Below are 20307 nucleotides of genomic sequence, written 5' to 3' on the forward strand. Positions count from 1 at the left end.
TTTTAATAGTTTAATTCATCATCAGAGTGTACTGCGATGATTTTAAATGTTCTTTTAATTCTTTTCTGTTTTTAAGTTTCCAGTCCTCTAGATTCCATTTAATTCTCAATGATAATCAATACCATAACAAAGGAAGCTTCTCGAAAAAGTTCTTCACTGAGTACTGGATGTATCAAACATATCTGTAAATACTCCATTACGAGTATGTCACCAATAGTCGTTTCAGGTTAAATAACACTCACACTGACGCTATCTTCAAGAGAGTGGAATGTTTTTCCTCATCTTGATGAACACCAGTATGTCATTTTTGATATCTTTGTTTGTTTGCGAGATACGTAGATATCCAGCCCAGTCGTTTGCTGTTACTCTGCAAGGAACCAAGTGTTGATTACAATGTGGCTTAAAGAACTAGTACATTTCACGGTGGTACTCTGCTTAATCCTGGTCGTCATAAAAGTAAGTAAATTTATTCCAAAACGTAGATTACGCTTTATTGCGCAAATGAGTTTATTTTTTTCGTGTAATGTATAAAATTTAGATAACACAGTTTTACCTAAGGACGATTTATCGATGGGATGTGAACGATATCATACGAATTTTCATACGATTAAAGGCATTTTAGAAAAAAACGTAGAGTAGGATGCTGGCTGCAGTGAATTTTCGTTTCATTACAACTACAAAACAAAAATTCACGAAAGAAACAAACAAAAATTACTGCTTTACTTTCCGCATGCCGATATCTAGACGTAATAAATTAAACTGAACTAGCTCAAGTGGCTTCGTCAGAACAATCAACGTTTCTTTTTCATCGATATGTAACAACGTAGCGTTGCCTAGTTTTGTCTTTTCGAGAAGCCCCATCGATATGTATTATTTTCGAAATCTTCTAGCTTTTCCAGATATACTTTTTCGTCAAGTAATCCGTTAAACAAGCCTGATTTGTTTCATCTGTCTCGTGGTACCATAGCCAATTGTTAAGAATACGAATACCATAATTAACAGCTGTGTAGTATACGCCTTTATATTTCGTGAATTTGTCTGGAAATGAACATAATATGCATAACAAATCGTGCGACGAGCAACAATGCATAAGAATAACACAACTTAGACATAACTATCTACTTTTGTCGTATAAAAAGCTGTGTTCATCTCTAGTTCTTCTACCACCATCTTCTTTCCAATAGCTACAGTTAGAAAAGTTAAAGTATTGTCATAACATGCAACGGAACTAAACGAATGGCGGTAAGTAATTCCTACCCAGCGAGTATTTTTATTAGCTGCAGTTCTTCGACGTCGAAGCCACTGGACACGCAATACTTTAAGATTATTAGTGCGTGTAATTATTCTTCACTTTTTTTTACATTTCCATTTTCAGTTTCTCACCAATAGCTACCGTGCATGTTTCCTTATCATTACACAACAATAATTCAGAAAACATTGCCAATTTTAGAATTAACATTCGTTAACTTCGATACCTCATCATTTTCCATCCTAGCCGGCCGCGGTGGCGGTGCGGTTCTGGCGCTGCAGTCCGGAACCGCGGGACTGCTACGGTCGCAGGTTCGATTCCTGCCTCGGGCATGGGTGTGTGTGATGTCCTTAGGTTAGTTAGGTTTAAGTAGTTCTAAGTTCTAGGGGACTTACGACCTAAGATGTTGAGTCCCATAGTGCTCAGAGCCATTTGAACCATTTTCCATCCTAGTTGGGCTACTTCGCTGGTTTTGGTTTTATTTTCCGTCTTCTCCAGGAAATTCAATGGCTTATGCTTGGAGTTTTATTTGTTACATTCCTTTGATTATGACTCACCTCCAGAGTCAAGTGAATAAATGTATTTCGCTTCCACTTACTCTGGAAGCAGACGGCACATAACTTTCGCCGTTCTCTACATAGAAGGGAATATACAAGCACACCACGTGAGTTCTTGCCCTTCACGCAAGCGCGCACACTCGGCCTTCGGGGAAAGCCCCGTGACAGGTGTCCACCCACCAGCCTACCCCAGCCCTTGAGCGGTCGGCTAACCGCCGCGAGCTCTCAGACCACCCACCACTGCCTCTCGCTGCACGACTTCACGAGCAAGCTTCTCTTAATGCCACGATGTCGGGTCTCACCGTGAATCGATTTAGGGAAATCACGGATAACCTTAATCAGGATGGCCGGACGAAGGTTTGAGCCGTCGTCCTCCGGAATGCGAGTCCAGTGTGCCTGTGTACAGATTTCATCCTTGATGTAACCTAAGTTTCGACATATACAGTATACACCGTTTCTCCTTGGAATCTGATTGAACCAACTGAAAATTTTCGGAATAACGAATTGTAAGAAGACTTTAATGAAAACTAAACAGATTCTTGTTTTATGGGGAACAGGAACGTCGAAAAAAGTTGGAGTCACTATTGTGTACTTGTAACGTTGTGTTAAAACATCCATTGAAAGCATTCCCAATCAATAGAAAAGCTAATCCCATCTTCCATTAAGAAAGTCTATTAATGTCACATGTGTGAACAATTCCTAAGTTATCTGAACAGGAGTAGGTTATCAACTCTTGATAGTATTACGTGGCCTGTCAACGTTCGCACCAAGCCATCAGCAGTAGGCATTGTGTTGCATTTTATTTAGAAATAATCTTGTTATTATAGGACGCTAAAATACACACTGGCAATATGATCGGTGAACCAGTGTCGAGCCTCCATCGGAGCGTGTTTCGTTCAAAGGCAGAAGCTTTTCAGTATTGGAAATGTGTGCCTCTAGCAACTGTACGTGTGTTGCAGTTTGTATGTGGCACTCCTACTATTCTTTACAACAATTAATATGCTTCTGCACTGTATATTACATCAGTTCTTACTCTTTTCATTACAACAGATGATTTTATGAATTACGTTTTGTGAGTGGTCTCAGGAACAGATGATTCCATTTCTGATGCATGTTAGACGCCACATCCTAATTACAGAAATAGTGGCTCACATTCTCCCGACTATCCATTTTAACATTATTTCTGATTAATGCTTCTTTGTTGATTTTCTGTCTTTTCAATGTTACCATTATTTCCTGCGTTATTTTCGATGGGGAAATTGATTTGCGGGTCCGTAACTGATGCAGTAGAAGTTGCACAGCTGAACTCCATATTTTTATTTTACATGTTGATATTTAATTCTTTGCTGCTGGTTTCAGACTCGCAGGTCCATTACCAAGCACCCGGTCTTTATTGCTGATTACACGAATAGACGATTGATAAGGGTTGCGACTCTGAAATAAGCCGAATAGTTTTAAATATAGTATAATAAAATAAAAGCAGCAAAAAATACTTATTTTAAGAGTCTCAGTTACAAATTGTCACAAATGATCATTTTTAGCTACTTGCAACTGATGCCCTTTTGTGGCATTTCTCATGACAAAATGACTTCTGTTACCAAAAGCAATGAACTGTGGGCGTGGAATTGCTGCTTCCAGAGAAAACTCAGTGTTTAATTATTCAGGGTCAGTCGGCCTTTCCACGTGTGGTTATGACACCCACTTCTGATCCAAGTGTCCTGATCCTTAAGTGTGCCTGTTATTGTTTTCGTCCTACGCACATTTATAGTAAATATAATGTTACTTTTCTTTCTGTTCCTTACAGGGTCAGGAATATGTGACAGTAGACACAGAAGAAGGCACTGTGAGGGGTCTGATTTCGCAAACATATACAGGCAAAACGATATACAGGTTTGAAGGAATACCTTATGCGGAAGCACCTGTTGGTGATCTTCGATTCCAGGCAAGTAATTATTTTAATTGCCCTGTCTAATTAACTACCGAAAAAAGGAAGCGGGACAGAAGGAAGAAAAAGAAAGTGCGGCAGCCCTGTTACCCTGCTGTAAATACTTCTCAGTTTCAACACAGTGAGCTGAAGTCACAAATTTTTTCACTATTTCGGTGCGACCTGGACAACTAATTACAGTATCTTTGAAACACAATGAATAATAACTAAAATATTGTTTACCAACAGGAACATAATATCTGCAATCTACCTAGTGTTAAAAGTTTATTAAACGGTCTATGGGCAAGTTTCAGAAGCCACCATAAATACAAGCACGTAAATCGACAAAAACCAATACATTCGCGAGTACCATATTTATCTTCCACTATTGCGCCTCATTTTGTAGTCGGGATGTAGCATAAAAATTTCAGTATGTTTCAAACAAATGTTCGTCAATCACACGTGGTCTGGGGGATAGCGTCTTTGATTAGTAATCAAAACATCCTCGGTCTCTGGTTCGAAATGCGTCAGCACTTAAATTTTGAATAAAAATCTTCAGCAACGGTGGTCGAAGACTTCCGGCATAAGAAGTCACCTTCATTCAACCAGTGGCCTTGTCAAAGAGGACGAAGAAGCGAATAGAATTTCAGGGCATTCTCTTGTCCTTGGGGTGCGGAACTCCTCCTAAAGTCGGATGAATCAGCAATGATCAACGTCATAAGAATGCATAAGGCAATGGAAATCACTGCATGAAAGACACACAACGTGTATCCACAGGACATGTGACCTGTAATTGAAAAAATGTCATTATGATCTCTCCATTGGCAAAAGATTCCCGTACAGTCCCCCATTCAGATCTCCAGGAGGGGACTGCCAAGGGGGAGGTGACCATGAGAAAAAGATTCAATAACCATCGAAAGGACAACGTACTACGAGTCGGTGCGTGGAATGTCAGAAATTTGAACGTGGTAGGGAAGCTAGAAAATCTGACAAGGGAAATGCAAAGGCTCAAGCTAGATATAATAGGAGCCAGTGAAGCGAAATGGAAAGAAGACAAGGATTTCTCAGATAAGTGTACGATAACACCAACAGCAGCACAAAATGGTATAACGGGAGTAGGATTCCTTATGAATAGGAAGGTAGGGCAGAGAGTGTGTTACTGCGAACAATTCACTGATAGGGTTGTTCTTATCAGGATCGAGAGCAAAGCAACACCGACAACAAGCTGAAGATGAAGAAATAGAGAAAGTATATGAGGATATTGAAAGGGTGATACGGTAAGTAAAGGGAGATGAAAATTTGATAGTAATGGGGGACTGGAATGCAATAGTGGGGGAACAAGCAGAAACAAAGGTTACTGGTGAATATGGGTTTCGGACAAGGAATGAGAGAAAAGGAAGACTAATTGAGTTCTGTAGTAAACTTCAGCTAGTAAGAGGGAATACTCTGTTCAAGAATCACAAGAGGAGGAAATATACTTTCAAAAGGCCGGGTAATACGAGAAGATTTCGGTTATATTACACTATGGTCAGACAGAGATTCCGAAATCAGATTCTAGATAGTAAGGTGTGTCCAGGAGCAGATATAGACTCAGATCAAAATGCAGTAGTAATGAAGAGAAGGATGAAGTATAAGAGATTAGTCAGGAACAATCAATACGCAAAGAAGTGGGATAAGGACTTACTAAGGAATGACGAGGTACGCTTGAAGTTCTCTAAGGCTATAGATGCAGCAATAAATAATAGCTCAGTAGGCAGTACAGTTGAAGAGTTAAGGATATCTCTAAAACGGGCAATCACAGAAGTTTGAAAGAAAAACATAGGTACAAAGAAGGTAACTACGAAGAAACTGGATAAGCAGCTGCAGCAGCAAGTCGTATACTCCTAGCTCACTCATTTGTTACATAGTTTAATTCTTAATTTCTTTGCGTGTTTTTGGTACTTGCATTGTTTAATTCATAAATTTCTGGCGTATTATAGTATTTGAGAGTTGTAGCATCGCGTTTTAGTACCTGAATAGTGTAAAATCGCGTAGTCTCCTTCCGCCGCCGAGCAGTGTGTCAGCAGTGCGCAAGTAGCAGCATTACTGCATATACTAGGCAATCTTGTATTTTAATAACCGTTTAAATTTTGTGTCGATTAGTTTGCGCTCTCTGTAGATTAGTTCAGACGTTCTTTGCACAACAGTTTTTAGCATGGATAGGGACTGCAACTGCTGTGTTCGGATGCAGGCTGAGTTGGCATCCCTTCGCTCCCAGCTTCAGGCAGTGTTGGCTTCGGTCACACAGCTTGAGGCTGTTGCCAATGGGCATCACTGTGGGGGTCCGGAAGGGGGTTTGTCGGGGACGGCCAGCTCGTCCCACGCATCCCCCGATCGGACTACGACTGTGGTTGCCCAGGATACTGCCCGCATTGAGGCTGATCCCTCACCTGTGGTAGAGTGGGAGGTCGTCTCAAGGTGTGGCAGGGAGCGAAAGACATTCCGGAGGGCTGAACGGAAGGCCTCTTCAGTTTGTCTGACGAACCAGTTTCAGGCTCTGTCTCAGGCTGATACTGATCTTCGGCCTGACATGGCTGCTTGTCCTGTTCCAGAGGTTGCCCCTCAGTCTGCAAGATCCGGGCAGTCGCAGAGGGTGGGCTTACTGGTAGTTGGGAGCTCCAATGTCAGGCGCGTAATGGGGCCCCTTAGGGATATGGCAGCAAGAGAGGGGAAGAAAACCAATGTGCACTCCGTGTGCATACTGGGGGGAGTCATTCCAGATGTGGAAAGGGTCCTTCCGGATGCCATGAAGGGTACAGGGTGCACCCATCTGCAGGTGGTCGCTCATGTCGGCACCAATGATGTGTGTCGCTATGGATCGGAGGAAATCCTCTCTGGCTTCCGGCGGCTATCTGATTTGGTGAAGACTGCCAGTCTCGCTAGCGGGATGAAAGCAGAGCTCACCATCTGCAGCATCGTCGACAGGACTGACTGCGGACCTTTGGTACAGAGCCGAGTGGAGGGTCTGAATCAGAGGCTGAGACGGTTCTGCGACCGTGTGGGTTGCAGATTCCTCGACCTGCGCCATAGGGTGGTGGGGTTTCGGGTTCCGCTGGATAGGTCAGGAGTCCACTACACGCAACAAGCGGCTACACGGGTAGCAGGGGTTGTGTGGCGTGGGCTGGGCGGTTTTTTAGGTTAGATGGCCTTGGGCAAGTACAGAAAGGGCAACAGCCTCAACGGATGCGGGGCAAAGTCAGGACATGCGGGGACCAAGCAGCAATCGGTATTGTAATTGTAAACTGTCGAAGCTGCGTTGGTAAAGTACCGGAACTTCAAGCGCTGATAGAAAGCACCGAAGCTGAAATCGTTATACGTACAGAAAGCTGGCTGAAGCCAGAGATAAATTCTGCTGAAATTTTTACAAAGGCACAGACGGTGTTTAGAAAGGATAGGTTGCATGCAACCGGTGGTGGAGTGTTCGTCGCTGTTAGTAGTAGTTTATCCTGTAGTGAAGTAGAAGTGGATAGTTCCTGTGAATTATTATGGGTGGAGGTTACACTCAACAACCGAGCTAGGTTAATAATTGGCTCCTTTTACCGACCTCCCGACTCAGCAGCATTAGTGGCAGAACAACTGAGAGAAAATTTGGAATACATTTCATATAAATGTTCTCAGCATGTTATAGTCTTAGGTGGAGATTTCAATTTACCAGATGTAGAAGGGGACACTCAGATGTTTAGGACGGGTGGTAGGGACAGAGCATCGAGTGACATTATACTGAGTGCACTATCCGAAAATTACCTCGAGCAATTAAACAGAGAACCGACTCGTGGAGATAACATCTTGGACCTACTGATAACAAACAGACCCGAACTTTTCGAGTCTGTATGTGCAGAACAGGGAATCAGTGATCATAAGGCCGTTGCAGCATCCCTGAATATGGAAGTTAATAGGAATATAAAAAAAAGGGAGGAAGGTTTATCTGTTTAGCAAGAGTAATAGAAGGCAGATTTCAGACTACCTAACAGATCAAAACGAAAATTTCTGTTCCGACACTGACAATGTTGAGTGTTTATAGAAAAAGTTCAAGGCAATCGTAAAATGCGTTTTAGACAGGTACGTGCCGAGTAAAACTGTGAGGGAAGGGAAAAACCCACCGTGGTACAACAACAAAGTTAGGAAACTACTGCGAAAGCAAAGAGAGCTTCACTCCAAGTTTAAACGCAGCCAAAACCTCTCAGACAAACAGAAGCTAAACGATGTCAAAGTTAGCGTAAGGAGGGCTATGCGTGAAGCGTTCAGTGAATTCGAAAGTAAAATTCTATGTACCGACTTGACAGAAAATCCTAGGAAGTTCTGGTCTTACGTTAAATCAGTAAGTGGATCCAAACAGCATATCCAGACACTCCGGGATGATGAAGGCATTGAAACAGAGGATGACACGCGTAAAGCTGAAACACTAAACACTTTTTTCCAAAGCTGTTTCACAGAGGAGGACCGCACTGCAGTTCCTCCTCTAAATCCTCGCACAAACGAAAAAATGGCTGACATCGAAATAAGTGTCCAAGGAATAGAAAAGCAACTGGAATCACTCAACAGAGGAAAGTCCACTGGACCTGACGGGATACCAATTCGATTCTACACAGAGTACGCGAAAGAACTTGCCCCCCTTCTAACAGCTGTGTACCGCAAGTCTCTAGAGGAACGGAAGGTTCCAAATGATTGGAAAAGAGCACAGGTAGTTCCAGTCTTCAAGAAGGGTCGTCGAGCAGATGCGCAAAACTATAGACCTATATCTCTGACGTCGATCTGTTGTAGAATTTTAGAACATGTTTTTTGCTCCAGTATCATGTCGTTTTTGGAAACCCAGAATCTACTATGTAGGAATCAACATGGATTCCGGAAACAGCGATCGTGTGAGACCCAACTCGCTTTATTTGTTCATGAGACCCAGAAAATATTAGATACAGGCTCCCAGGTAGATGCTATTTTTCTTGACTTCCGGAAGGCGTTCGATACAGTTCCTCACTGTCGCCTGATAAACAAAATAAGAGCCTACGGAATATCAGACCAGCTGTGTGGCTGGATTGAAGAGTTTTTAGCAAACAGAACACAGCATGTTGTTATCAATGGAGAGACGTCTACAGACGTTAAAGTAACCTCTGGCGTGCCACAGGGGACTGTTATGGGACCATTGCTTTTCACAATATATATAAATGACCTAGTAGATAGTGTCGGAAGTTCCATGCGGCTTTTCGCGGATGATGCTGTAGTATACAGAGAAGTTGCAGCATTAGAAAATTGTAGCGAAATGCAGGAAGATCTGCAGCGGATAGGCACTTGGTGCAGGGAGTGGCAACTGACCCTTAACATAGACAAATGTAATGTATTGCGAATACATAGAAAGAAGGATCCTTTATTGTATGATTATATGATAGCGGAACAAACACTGGTAGCAGTTACTTCTGTAAAATATCTGGGAGTATGCGTGCGGAACGATTTGCAGTGGAATGATCATATAAAATTAATTGTTGGTAAGGCGGGTACCAGGTTGAGATTCATTGGGAGAGTCCTTAGAAAATGTAGTCCATCAACAAAGGAGGTGGCTTACAAAACACTCGTTCGACTTATACTTGAGTATTGCTCATCAGTGTGGGATCCGTACCAGATCGGGTTGGCGGAGGAGATAGAGAAGATCCAAAGAAGAGCGGCGCGTTTCGTCACAGGGTTATTTGGTAACCGTGATAGCGTTACGGAGATGTTTAACAAACTCAAGTGGCAGACTCTGCAAGAGAGGCGCTCTGCATCGCGGTGTAGTTTGCTCGCCAGGTTTCGAGAGAGTGCGTTTCTGGATGAGGTATCGAATATATTGCTTCCCCCTACTTATACCTCCCGAGGAGATCACGAATGTAAAATTAGAGAGATTAGAGCGCGCACGGAGGCTTTCAGACAGTCGTTCTTCCCGCGAACCATACGCGACTGGAACAAGAAAGGGAGGTAATGACAGTGGCACGTAAAGTGCCCTCCGCCACACACCGTTGGGTGGCTTGCGGAGTATAAATGTAGATGTAGATGTAGATGTAAACCATGGGCAAGAGACAAAATACTTCTGTTGATTGATGAAAGAAGATAGTATAAAAATGCTCAGGGAAATTCAGGAATACCGAAATACAAGTCGCTGAGGAATGAAAGAACTAGGAAGTGAAGGGAAGACAATGTGAAGTGGTTGCATGAAAAATGTGAAGGAATCGAAAAAGAAATGATTGTTGGAAGGACTGAGATAACATATAGGATAGTCAAAACAATTTTGGGTGAAATTAAAAGCGAAAGTGGTAACATTAAGAGTGCAACGGGAATTCCACTGTTAAACGCAGAGGACAGAACAGTTAGGTGTAACGAATACATTGAAGTCTCTATGGGGGGCGGGAGGGGGGGGGAGGGGGAGATTTGTCTGATGTGTGAGAACAAGAAACAGGAGTCGATTTAGAAGAGATAGGGGATCCAGTATTAGAATTAGAATTCAAGAGAGTTTTGTAGGACGTAAAATCAAATGAGGCATGAGGCACAAGAAATAGATAACATTCCACCAGAATTTCTAAAATCATTGGGAGAAGTGGCAGCAAAACGACTATTTACGATGGTGAATAGACTGTATGAGTCTGTCGACGTACTATTTGACTTTAGAAAAAATATCATCCACATATTTCCGAAGACTGCAAGACCTGAGAAGTGCGAGAATTATTGCACAATCAGCTTAACAGCTCATGCATACAAGTTGCTTACAAGTATGATACACAGAAGAATGGAAAAGAAAACTGAGGATGTGTTAGATGACAATCTGTTTGGCTTTAGGAAAGATAGAGGTACCAGAGAGGCAATTCTGCGGTTGATAATGGAAGCAAGACTAAACAAAAATCAACACATTCATAGGGTTTGTCGTTTTGGAAAAACCGTTCGACATTGTAAAATGGTGCAAGATGTTCGAAATTCTCAAGGGAGAGACGGATAATATACAATATCTACAAGAGCCAAGAGAGAATAATAACAATGGACGACCACGAACGAAGTGCTTGGGTTAAAAGGGTGTAAGACAGGGAAGCAGTTTTTCGCCCCTCCTGTTCAATCTGTACATCGCAGAAGCAATCATGGAAATAAAGGAAAGTTACAGGAGTGTAATTAAAATTCAAGGTGAAAGTGTATCAATGATCCGATTCGTTGATGACATTGCTATCCTGAGTGAAAGTGAAGAAGAATTACATGGTCTCCTGAATGTAATGAACAGTCTAACGAGTACAGAATATGGACTGAGAGTAAATTGAAAAAAGACGAAAGTAATGAAAAGAAGCAGAAATGAGAACAATGAGAAACTTAACAGCAGGATTAATGACGTTAAGGAATTCTACAACCTAGGCAGTGAAATAATCAATGACGGACGGAGCAAACAGGAGATCAAAAGCCTATTAGCACTGGCGAAAAGGGCGTACTCGGCCAAGAGAAGTCTACGAGTATCAAATATTGGCCTTAATTCGAGGAAGAAATTTCTGTGAATGTACCACTGGAACACAGCGTTGTGTAGTAGTGGAACGTGGTGAACTGTGTGAAAACCGGAAGAGGAACGAAGCATTTGAGATGTGGTGCCACAGATGAATGTTGAAAATTATGTTGACTGATAAGGTATGGAATCAGAAGGTTCTGCGCAGAACAGGAGAGGAAAGCATATGTGGAAAATACTGACATGGAGAAGGGAGAGGATAATAGAACGTCTGACTTCCGTGGTACAACGGGGAACTGTAGAGGGCGAAAACTGCAGAAGAAGGCAGACATTTGAATATATCCAGCAAATAATTGAGGTTGTAGGTTGCAAGTGCTACTCTGAGATGAAGAGGTCGGCGCAGGAGAGGAATTCGTGGTGGGCCGCATCCAACCGGTCAGAAGACTGATGTTACTATAAAGTGTTACGTTCCGTAGGTACGTAGTGGCCAAAACCTGGTATGCGATTTCTGGAGCAGTGCCCAGCGGAGCACCAGAGTGGTGGACCAGAAACCACGCCAATTTAATTCCTACGATCGCCTCGAGATACTCTTAACATTTCAGAACAGTTAGGGCTGGTGTCCAAACTGTGCTATATGAAGTAACATCCGCAGAGCGTACGTGGTCCGGGTCTGGGCTAACAGGGATTGAAATGAAATGCGCAAAAAGAGGCAAAAGAGGAAGAATCAAGTGAGATTTGTTCTTTGATTTTCTCTGTTTTGGAGGAGTGACGTGCGCAGTCCTCTCTTCCACAGTTTCCCTATGGTAACACAATGACCGAATAGCAGGAGATGACAAACATTTTTTATTGTTTTATTTTTTTTAGTTGCAACGGACGTGAGTCTGCTTCCTAAGGTTGGTAGATACAAGAAGGACAGACTGAGCAATCGTGAAGGTGTTTTCGTTAGGTGACGTCATACCAATTCTTTTTCGCGGAAGTCTGCCACAAGGTCACTTAGCGTGACAGTAATTCCGTGCATGCCCTGGAGTGCCAGAGTAAGACAAGGTTTCTGTAGTGAACTGTCCACCATCTTCGTCAGAGTCTTAAGTAGTTGAAAGTGACATTATATCTGTACAGAAACCCTTAAGATGGTTCTCCAGTGCATACTGATACGGCTAGTCGAATTATGATCTTTCAATTGTCATCAATTTGTATGCATTCTTAATTAATCACTTCATCAAAGGTTTAATACAAGTGATTTCTTTCACATCATTCCTCAATCACTCCTTAATTTCCGTTCATGGTTCTTTCTCTGTTTTTCAGAGAAATGAAGCTTCATGATGTGTGGCTCCCATCGCGTCTCATAGGTTAGTTTAGGTTAGGTTAGGTTAGATTAGATTAGGTCTCAGACTCGCTCACCTGAGGGAGCTCCCGTTATTCTGTGACTCGTGACATTGTTCAAGAGTGAGGCGAGCTATACATCAAAACGACGACATGATCCCTACAACATTTAGGTTTGGTTATAGTGTTAGCTGAAGCTGAAGGCCAAATAATTATATCTTTCAGTGATTCATAAGGAAAAAATAAATAAAAAAGAGAGTACCTCAAAGAATGCCAGTATTTTATGCAAGTAAATAATTTTTATGAAATATTGACTGAGGCAGGTTGACATAGGGATGATACTACCGGAAACATAAAAGGAAAATTTACCATCGTATTACCAATATAAATGATACAGTCATTTTTGGAAGGATCTTACTCCAGAATCATAAGTTTTCCGGGACGAAGGAAAATATTCTTCGAGAGAGTATATGGAATGTAATGGAGGGGTTTTCCAATTTTTAAAGAAGGGGATGAAACTGATATTTTGTCGATACTGTAGTTGTTAAGCGCTGCAATCTTTTTGAAAAAAAAGTTAGTCAAATATATTGGAATAAGGTCCTTTTCTTGAGGACGTAATTATTACAGATGGTCCAGTTTTGTTTTTAGTAATGTTTTAAATTGTTACTTTTTTACTCGCACATTTTCGCTCTAACTCTAATCAAAGTACATACAAAATGGTTTCATTCATCATCATCATCATCATCAACAGCAGCAGCAGCGTTACTTACAGGTCATTTCACAAATCATCTTAGATATACTTACACTATATTCAAGCGGAATATATTCGAGTAAACGTAAAATGTCCTGGTTTTCTTCCTGTTAACAGTTACTGTTCCAGTGTAAGCCTTTTAAAAATTAAAAACAATAGACATTTTCGGAAATAAAAGATTGAATTTGTGCTCCTGTAATCCTTTTATCCCCCCCCCCCCCCCCCATGATCCATGGACCTTGCCGATGGTGGGGAGGCTTGAGTGCCTCAGCTATATAGATTAGCCGTACCGTAGGTGCAACCACAACGGAGGGGTATATGTTGACAGGTCAGACAAACGTGTGCTTCCTGAAGAGGGGCACCAACCTTTTCAGTAGTTGCAGGGGCAACAGTCTGAATGATTGACTGATCTGGCCTAGTAACACTAACCAAAACGGCCTTGCTGTGCTGGTACTGCGAACGGCTGAAAGCAAGGGGAAACTACAGCCGTAATTTTTCCCGAGGGCATGCAGCTTTACTGTATGGTTAAATGATGATGACGTCCTCTTGGGTAAAATATTTCAGAGGTAAAATAGTCCCTCATTTGGATCTCCGAGCGGGGACTACTCAGGAGGACGTCGTTCTCAGGAGAAAGAAAACTGGCGTTCTGCGGATCGGCGCGTGGAATGTCAGATCCCTTAATCGCGTAGGTAGGTTAGAAAATTTGAAAAGGGAAATGGATAGGTTAAAGTTAGATATAGTGGGAATTCGTGAAGTTCGGTGGCAGGAGGAACAAGACTTCTGGTCAGGTGAATACAAGGTTATAAACACAAGATCAAATAGGGGTAATGCAGGAGTAGGTTTAATAATGAATAATGCAATAGGAGTGCGGGTAAGCTACTACAAACAGCATAGCGAACGCATTACTGAGGCCAAGATAGACACGAAGCCCACGCCTACCACAGTAGTACAAGTTTTTATGCCAACTAGCTCCGCAGATGACGAACAGATTAATGGAATGTATGATGAGATAAAAGAAATTATTCAGATAGTAGAGAGAGATGAAAATTTAATAGTCATGGGTGACTGGAATTCGATAGCAGGGAGAGGAAGAGAAGGAAACTTAGTAGGTGAATATGGAATGGGGTAAGGAATGATAGAGGAAGCCACCTGGTAGAATTTTACTTAGAGCATAACTTACCATTGCTAACACTTGGTTCAGGAATCATGAAAGAAGGTTGTACACATGAAAGAGGCCTGGTGATACAGGAAGGTTTCAGACAGATTATATAATGGCAAGACAGAGATTTATGTACCAGGTTTTAAAATGTAAGACATTTACAAGGGTAGATGTGGACTCTGACCACAATCTATAGGTTATGACCTGTAGATTAAAACTGAAGAAACTCCAAAAAGGTGGGAATTTAAGGAGATGGGACCTGGATAAACTGACAGAAGTAGAGGTTGCAGAGAGTTTCAGGGAAAACATTAGGGAAAGGAAACAAAAGAAAAATTCGGTGTAGGAATTAAAATCCATGGAGAAGAAATAAAAACTTTGAGGTTCGCCGATGACATTGTAATTCTGTCAGAGACAGTAAAGGACCTGGAACATCAGTTGAACGGAATGGACAGTGTCTTGAAAGGAGGATATAAGATGAACATCAACAAAATCAAAATCGAGGATAATGGAATGTAGTCGAATTAAATCGGATGATGCTGAGGGAAATAGATTAGGAAATCAGACACTTAAAGTTGTAAATGAGTTTCGCTATTTGGGGAGCAAGATAACTGATGATGGTCGAAGTAGAGAGGATATAAAATGCAGACTGGCAATGGCAAGGAAAGAGTTTCTGAAGGAGAGAAATTTATTAACATTGAGTATAGATTTAGGAGTCAGGAAGTCGTTTCTGAAACTATTTGTATGGAGTGTAACCATGTACGGAAGTGAAACGTGGACGATAAATAGTTTGGACAAGACGAGAAAGAATCTTTAGAAATGTGTTGCTACAGGAGAATGCTGAAGACCAGATGGTTAGTTCACATAACTAATGAGAAGGTAGTGAATAGAATTGGAGAGTAGAGAAATTTGTAGCACAACTTGAGTAGAAGAAGGGATCGGTTGGTAGGACATCAAGGGATCACCAATTTAGTATTGGAGGGCAGCGTGGAGTGTAAAAATCGTAGAGGGAGGCCAAGAGATGAATGTATTCAGAATCCACAACATCTGACTGTAATTTACTACGTTCAAAATGTATATAGGACCATGGCTCAAACCTAAATTTCTAACATTCTGGAGCATGTCTGCTTTATGATTCGTTCGAGAAGCTGCTACAAAGAGAAACTGTTGATGTCTTCAGTTTCAATTAGCTTTATAGTGAACTTAAAGATTTTTGGCAACATTGGCATCATTTTTTGATATTCTTTTACCACATACACTATCAGCTCTCCTGGTTACCAGTTTCATAATGGAAATTTTCCTATCACATACGTTATACGAATGTCCACGAGAAGGAACAAAACTGTCTCACTTTATCAAAACGGTCAGGTCCTGCAAATACGCACACATTCGAATCATAAAGTGATTCTTGTTTTGCGCAACGCAACCACCGAAAAAAAGTACTTCTCTGACGTCTCCAGGAACATATTCTCTGATATAGTCAAATAGGAAGGAGCACACTTCATTTGCTCCTTTCTCCGCATGCCTTCTTGGCATATATACACTACTAGCTATTAAAACTGCTACACCACGAAGATGACGTGCTACAGAGGCAAAATTTAACCGACAGGAAGAAGATACTGTGATATGCAAATGATTAGCTTTTCAGAGCATTCACACAAGTTTGGCACCGGTGGCGACACCTACAACGTGCTGACATGAGGAAAGTTCCCAACCGATTTCTCATACACAAACAGCAGTTGACCGGTGTTTCCTGGTGAAACGTTGTTGTGATGCCTCGTGTAAGGAGGAGAAATGCGTACCATCACGTTTCCGACTTTGATAAAGGTCGCATTGTAGCCTATCGCGATTGCGGTTTATCGTATCGCGACATTGCTGCTCGAGTTAGTCGAGATCCAATGACTGTTAGCAGAATATGGAATTGGTGGGTTCAGGAGGGTAATACGGAACGCCGTGCTGGATCCCAACGGCCTCGTATCACTAGCAGTCGAGATGACAGGCATCTTATCCGCATAGCTGTAACGGATCGTGCAGCCACGTCGTGATCCCTGAGTCAACAGATGGGGACCATCTGCACGAACAGCTCGACGACGTTTACAGCAGCATGGACTATCAGCTCGGAGACCGTGGCTACGGTTTCCCATGACGCTGCATCACAGACAGGAGCGCCTGTGATGGTGTACTCAACGACGAACCTGGGTGCACGAATGGCAAAACGTCATTTTTTCGGATGAATCCAGGTTCTGTTTACAGTATCATGATGGTCGCATCCGTGTATGGCGACATCGCGGCGAACGCACATTGGAAGCGTGTATTCGTCATCGCCATACTGGCGTATCACCTGACGTGATGGTATAGGGTACCATTGGTTACACGTCTCGGTCACCTCTTCTTCGCATTGACGGCACTTTGAGTAGTGGACGCTACATTTCAGATGTGTTACGATCCGTGGCTCTACTCTTCATTCGATCCCTGCGGGCCTTTGTGGATACAGAAAATGTTCGACTGCTTCCCTGGCCAGCACATTCTCCAGGTCTCTCACCAGTTGAAAACGTCTGGTCAATGGTGGTCGAGCAACTGGCTCGTCACAATACGCCAGTCACTACTCTTGATGAACTGTGGTATCGTGTTGAAACTGCATGGGCTGCTGTATCTGAACACGCCATCCAAGCTGTGTTTGACTCAATGCCCAGGCATATCAAGGCCGTTATTATGGCCAGAGGTGGTTGTTCTGGGTACTGGTTTCTCAGGATCGATGCACCCAAATTGCGAGAAAATGTAATCAGATGTCAGTTCTGGTATACTATATGTGTCCAAGGAATACCCGTTTATCACATGCATTTATTCTTGGTGTAGCAATTTTAATGGCCAGTGGTGTGCATTATAGAATCATTACACTTCATACAAAATACATTTATCGACAGCTGCCGAATATAAAATACTTGTTATACAGGCAGTTTTGGCAGAGGCAGATTTTGCTTTATGTCAAAGCGTATACCACTAAGCGAATCACTATGCTTGCATTCTTTCTCAGTAATTTTCATGCTCCTGCCCGGCTCCGCAGAAGCTACCCAAAGCAGTATCGTTCAGTGTGGGGCTTTTCGCTTTTAATGTGTGTTCTTCGTATTTCATGCATGGGTCAGTTACTGGTGGACCGAATGACAAATTAAAATGTTCTGTGAAGTATTTGGCATAGTATTTGTTTGTAATGCCAGAATTGCGATGTTTTGCTTAAACAAGTCGTACATACGAGCACAGTGACACTTGCACAGGAAATTAGTCTGTGTAATCATGAAAGAGTTTCACAGATACAGTTGTCATAACACGGTCCTTATTACCAATTCCCCGCATACCTTGTGGATCCTTCTTCTGAAGCATTAATGACTGAAGTCTCGGTACTCGTTTCACTGATATACCAGATCGAGAAACGAATGCTGTACTGCACACTTCACGTCGTTCCGTGATTACTGGCACAAAAAAATCATAGGAATATGTCCGTCACTGTTTCCTAGTAGCCTTCTCTCCTGTGCCCGTGATTCTTCTGTGTACTCATTTTGCTGCAAGAAAACCATTTAACCCTTTCACGCCGGCGCCGTGACTGTTGCATCGTGTGCTGTGGCCGAGCGCCGGTCCAGCCCTGCCGTGCCCGCAGTACGGCGCACTTTTCGCGCTCCCCGCGGCGCTACCCTTTCCTGCTTTCACACTCGTAGTGCTATCGCAATTATTGGACTTTATACTATATATTTATTCGGGAAAATATTTATAAAAATCACATATGTTTATGATATTGTGTGTCATGTCTGTGCACAAATCCAAGTCTGACGACATCAGTGGATCAGCTGGAGAAGCACGTGTACCTGACGAAGAAGCAGCGGCAATAGGTGTTTCATGTCCATCGTCAGATTCGGACGATGATTCGCTTTCAGCTTCAAAGTCACTACCTAGTATGAGAGAAAGAGCTTCCTCCACAGTATATCGCTCCCCTTTAGTAGAAACGAACTGAGGTTAACAACACGTCACTTCAGATTAGAAACAAGGCGGAAAATGAGCAGTTGAGCACGTTGAACGAACTCGCTAGATGGTGCGTTGGTCAAACTTCGGCACAAGTCGAGTGTAGTGAATCGGAGAAATATGACGCGAGGCGGAGCTGCTACAGCAGTTCACCGGCTGGGCGGCACATTCGCTCCCGACTTCCACTCAAGTTCACCGTAGCGATAGGGTACAAAATACGTCCTGTTCATTTGTCGGGTTAAATTCCCGAGAGCGCCGCAGTATATCAATTACTTTCTGCGAGCTCTTCAAAACACTTGTCACGGCAACTAGAAGGAAGCAAAAGAAAGAATACATTACTTCGTCATTCTGTTTTCAGGCGCAGTATGTATCGTGATACAGCGATAAAAGCACTGTACTGACTTGTGTCATTCACCAATTCTTCTTACTGCAACATGTTTTCCTTTATGGATAGTATACTCATGGCCTTTCACACTGTTCTTATAACACTCTGTTCGTAATTTCCAACATTACGTTCTCCTTTCGTTCTTTTCTTGGTACTGTCAGTATGTTCAAACTGAATACTAAGCGCCATTTTATTTCTCACAACACATGTTCCGAAATATAGCAGTGGAACTAGAGAAGCGAAATGTAGCACATGGTACACTAGATATACGATAGACGGAATGCGAAAATGATCACTACTGAGAAGGCATTACTGCAGGAGTAAAGCCCTTTTAAAAATGACGTCGCTCTAACGAAGTCGCTAAAACACGTTTACAGAGTGTGGAATAAAGTTCTTTTCATGCAGGAAGATATCTCTATCTGTATAGAATTTGGTACCGTTCTTAGCTAATTTTTTCAGAATTTGGATTACGGCCGTTTCAAAAATGGCTGTATCAAATACTAAATGGAATTTCGTAATCGTGCATATCAAATCGCGCCTCTTGAATAACGGAAGGTTAATCTGTAATTATGCTTTCTCTAGACAAAATGCTTGCAAATGTTTTAACTGATTAGCTTTAATTAAAATATGATTTTTATAAAAAACTAGACTTCAGCATCAATGTTCCTCCTGCTGTGAGGTAGGCATTATTTGAAAGGCGCCTTTTCCAAAGTGATCTAAACCTAAGTGAGGCATTGCTCAGGTGATGGCAACTGAGCTTCCCTCTCGTCACTTGAAGAAAAGGAGAGAGAGAGAGAGAGAGAGAGAGAGAGAGAGTACTTCACAAACCAAACTAGCGCCTTGCGTCGTCAAACGGATAGACGTTCGAGTTGCGACGGTACCTAACGATAACCTGCTGCTGAGTAGTAGCTCTCTAATGAGAAGTCTATACGAGCAAACCAATTGCGACTTTACTTGATGTTGCTCGTACGTAAGGTACTTGGGCTAACCACAGATTTGTTTAAAAACGAATAGGCCGATGTACTCGTATTCATAGGGTCGAGCCATGCAGGTCTGCTTTCATATCCAGCAGCTAACTCGCTGTAAATCATAATATATATGTGTCATCCTGATATGTCATCCTGATATGTACTGGCTAGAATTACGATTTAATAAAACACACAGAAATATAAAATAAAAGATAAAAGAATAATTTAATAAAAAGTTTTCTGTTCTTAAGTCTCTAATTGATGTAGACGACAGACAATTACGTTGAATAATATTCATTCAAGAACGGATATCTCAAGTAAACGGAAAGTGGTCCTACGATACTCAAATAAAATACAAACAGAAAATAACCTTACAAAATGCAGTAAAGCTGCATTGAGACCATTGTGAGAATGGTAGTAAAATCCCTAAACTAAATAGTTATCAAAGATACGCAGAAATGAAGACCATTTCGCGATCACAATGCACGAAATTTTCACCACTCAAAGTACAC

At 42.1% G+C, this 20307-nt stretch overlaps 1 protein-coding gene across 1 annotated transcript in view; it reads left to right on the top strand.

Moving 5' to 3' along the window:
* The first annotated feature begins 365 nt into the window (after positions 1-365).
* LOC126147195 (venom carboxylesterase-6-like) overlaps positions 366-20307 on the top strand; it is a 110369-nt gene continuing 90427 nt past the window's right edge. The window contains exons 1-2 of the mRNA XM_049915675.1: positions 366-456; positions 3611-3748. Coding sequence (XP_049771632.1) covers positions 394-456; positions 3611-3748 — 201 coding nt within the window. The 5' untranslated portion in view covers positions 366-393. The remainder of the gene's footprint in view (positions 457-3610; positions 3749-20307) is intronic.

This window comes from Schistocerca cancellata, chromosome 2 (genome assembly GCF_023864275.1).
Source record: "Schistocerca cancellata isolate TAMUIC-IGC-003103 chromosome 2, iqSchCanc2.1, whole genome shotgun sequence".
Classification (NCBI taxonomy): Eukaryota; Metazoa; Arthropoda; class Insecta; order Orthoptera; family Acrididae; genus Schistocerca; species Schistocerca cancellata.